General features: G+C 33.9%; 1 protein-coding gene across 1 annotated transcript in view; it reads right to left on the reverse strand.

The window, feature by feature from the left end:
- The window catches only part of RIC-3 (RIC3 acetylcholine receptor chaperone), a 106,531-nt gene extending 104,399 nt beyond the window's left edge, over nucleotides 1–2,132 (reverse strand). The window contains exon 1 of the mRNA XM_076193417.1: nucleotides 1,838–2,132. Within this exon, the coding sequence (XP_076049532.1) occupies nucleotides 1,838–2,132 (295 nt within the window). The remainder of the gene's footprint in view (nucleotides 1–1,837) is intronic.
- Between the last annotated feature and the right edge of the window lie 368 nt (nucleotides 2,133–2,500).

A 2,500-nucleotide genomic window follows, 5' to 3' on the forward strand; every position in this document is an offset into this window, starting at 1 on the left:
TGTGTTCAAACCATCCTAATACTCTTTCATCAACCCTATCTCCCAACTCCCTTTCCACCCCTGTTTTCCTCCTCACCTCCTCATTTCTCACCTATCTATCCTCGTAACCCGCATCATACTTCTTAAATACTTTATCTCAAACACATTCAAGCTCCTTCTCTCTTCCTCTCTTATGTTCCATGTTTCTGCTCCATACAGTGCTGTTGGCACAATCACTCCTTCATACAGTCTCCTCTTAGCATCCATTCCCAAATGTCTATTTCTCATTACACTTTTTAATCCACCAAGGCATTTACTCGCTTCTCTCAATCTACATTCTACCTCCACCTTCACTCCACCTTTTCCTGCCACATTTGCACCCAAGTATCTAAAACTATCCACTTCCTCCAGTCGTTCTCCCTTAATGCTCACTTCCAGTCTACTGCCACTTTCACCCCTTGTACATCTCATCACCTTACTTTTACCCACATTTATCTTCAGCTTTCTTCTATCACACACTCTCCCAAACTCTGTCACCAACTTCCTCAATCCCTTCTCCGATCCTGCCACAAGCGCAGTGTCGTCCGCAAACAACAGCTGGCTCACCTCCCACTTTTCTCCATTTTCTTTAACCATCTCCAATCCCTGACCCACTACCCTTGCATTTACCTCTCGCACTACCCCATCCAATAACAATAATAACAATAATAATAATAATAATGATAATAATAGCAATAATAATGATAATGGTAATGATAATGATAATAACTGATAATGATAATAATAACAATAATAACATTAATTACAGTAATAATAATGATAATCATAATAAAATGATAATGATAATAACAATAAGAATGATAATAATAACAATAAGAAGAATGATGATAACAATATTGATAATAATAATGATAACAGTATTGATAACAATAATGACAATAATGAAAATGATATTAAGATAATAATGATAATGATACGGTAATGATAAGTTAATAAAATATTAACAAAATAATAATAATAAATGATAATAACGATAATTGTAATAATGATAATGTAAAAAATAATAATAATAGTAATAATAATAATAATAATAATAATAATAATAACAGTAATAATGATAACAATAATAACGACAATAATGATAACAGCAATAACAATAATAATAACAATAACAACAATAATAATAATAATAATAATAATAATAGTAATAAAAATACAAGTTTCTCGATTTTTTCGTTAAAAAAATGCAGAGGCAATTTGTGGATCAAGAATGACTCACAATATAAAATAGTAATGTGACTCAAAATTCCATAAAAAATATGTCTAAAAATTTCGTTATATATATATATATATATATATATATATATATACATATATATATATATGTATGTGTGTGTATATATTGCAGAGACCACAGGGAAATTAAAGTCGGAATACTGAACGTTTTCTTCTATTACGACATCATCAGAGTACAAAGCAAAGTCGTAATAGACGAAAACGTTCAGTATTCCGACTTTAATTTCCCTGTGGTTTCTGCAATATCTTTTCGTCACGCGTTATTGTGATTATTTTTGCGATATATATATATGTATATATATATATATATATATATATATATATATATATATATATATTAGTACTTAACATATCTCTGTACACATTCACTAGTCAATTTACAAATTCACTCGTTTCGATTCCTCAGGGGCCGATATTTGAAAAAAAAAAAAAAATCAATTACATCATCATTGACGTCATCACCCCGTGACGTCATCGACCCCGTGATCTCACAAAACGTCATCCCCCTCGTGACGTCACAAATGACGTCATCAAAACTCGCGACGTCACTGGCCTGGCGTACCTTCTTGAGGCGTCCTACGTCGCCCTCGAGCGCCCTCGTCCTCAAACCAGGAACGAAAGGCTCGGTACCCCTGGAGTCTGTCCTCGCCGAACTTGCTCCTCCTCTTCAAGAAGCTGTTGTCCATCTGCTCGAGCTCGTCCTCGGCTCGAGGACGATTGCTGTCGAGGGCGAGGTATACCCCGGTGCCCAGGATGACGATGGTGAAGATTGAGGAATGGAACATGGCTGGCTGGAGAGCGAGCGAGCGAGTTTGTGACTGAGGATTTACAACGAGGAGACCTATTGACTTGGTCATGGCCAGTCGATGGGTCAATAAACACTACAACTATTTCACAGGTTCTCTCTTTCTCTCTCTCTCTCTTCTTCCTCTTCTTCTTTATCTCTCTCGCTCTATCTATTCCTCTCTATCTATATATTTTTCTCTTTCTCTCCCTCTTCCTCTCTCTTTCTTTATCTCTTTCTCTTGCTCTTTTTTTTCTCTCTGTGACGTCATGTCGCCGATGGTTGACTCTAGTCGTTCAAAGTCGTATATATATATATATATATATATATATATATATATATATATATATATATATATATATATATATATATATATATATATATTATATACATACATATGTATATATTCTTTTTATTCTTAATGTTTTTCGTATTTTCTAT

This window comes from Oratosquilla oratoria, chromosome 12 (assembly GCF_046742065.1).
Source record: "Oratosquilla oratoria isolate Oo_2021 chromosome 12, ASM4674206v1, whole genome shotgun sequence".
Taxonomy (NCBI): Eukaryota; Metazoa; Arthropoda; class Malacostraca; order Stomatopoda; family Squillidae; genus Oratosquilla; species Oratosquilla oratoria.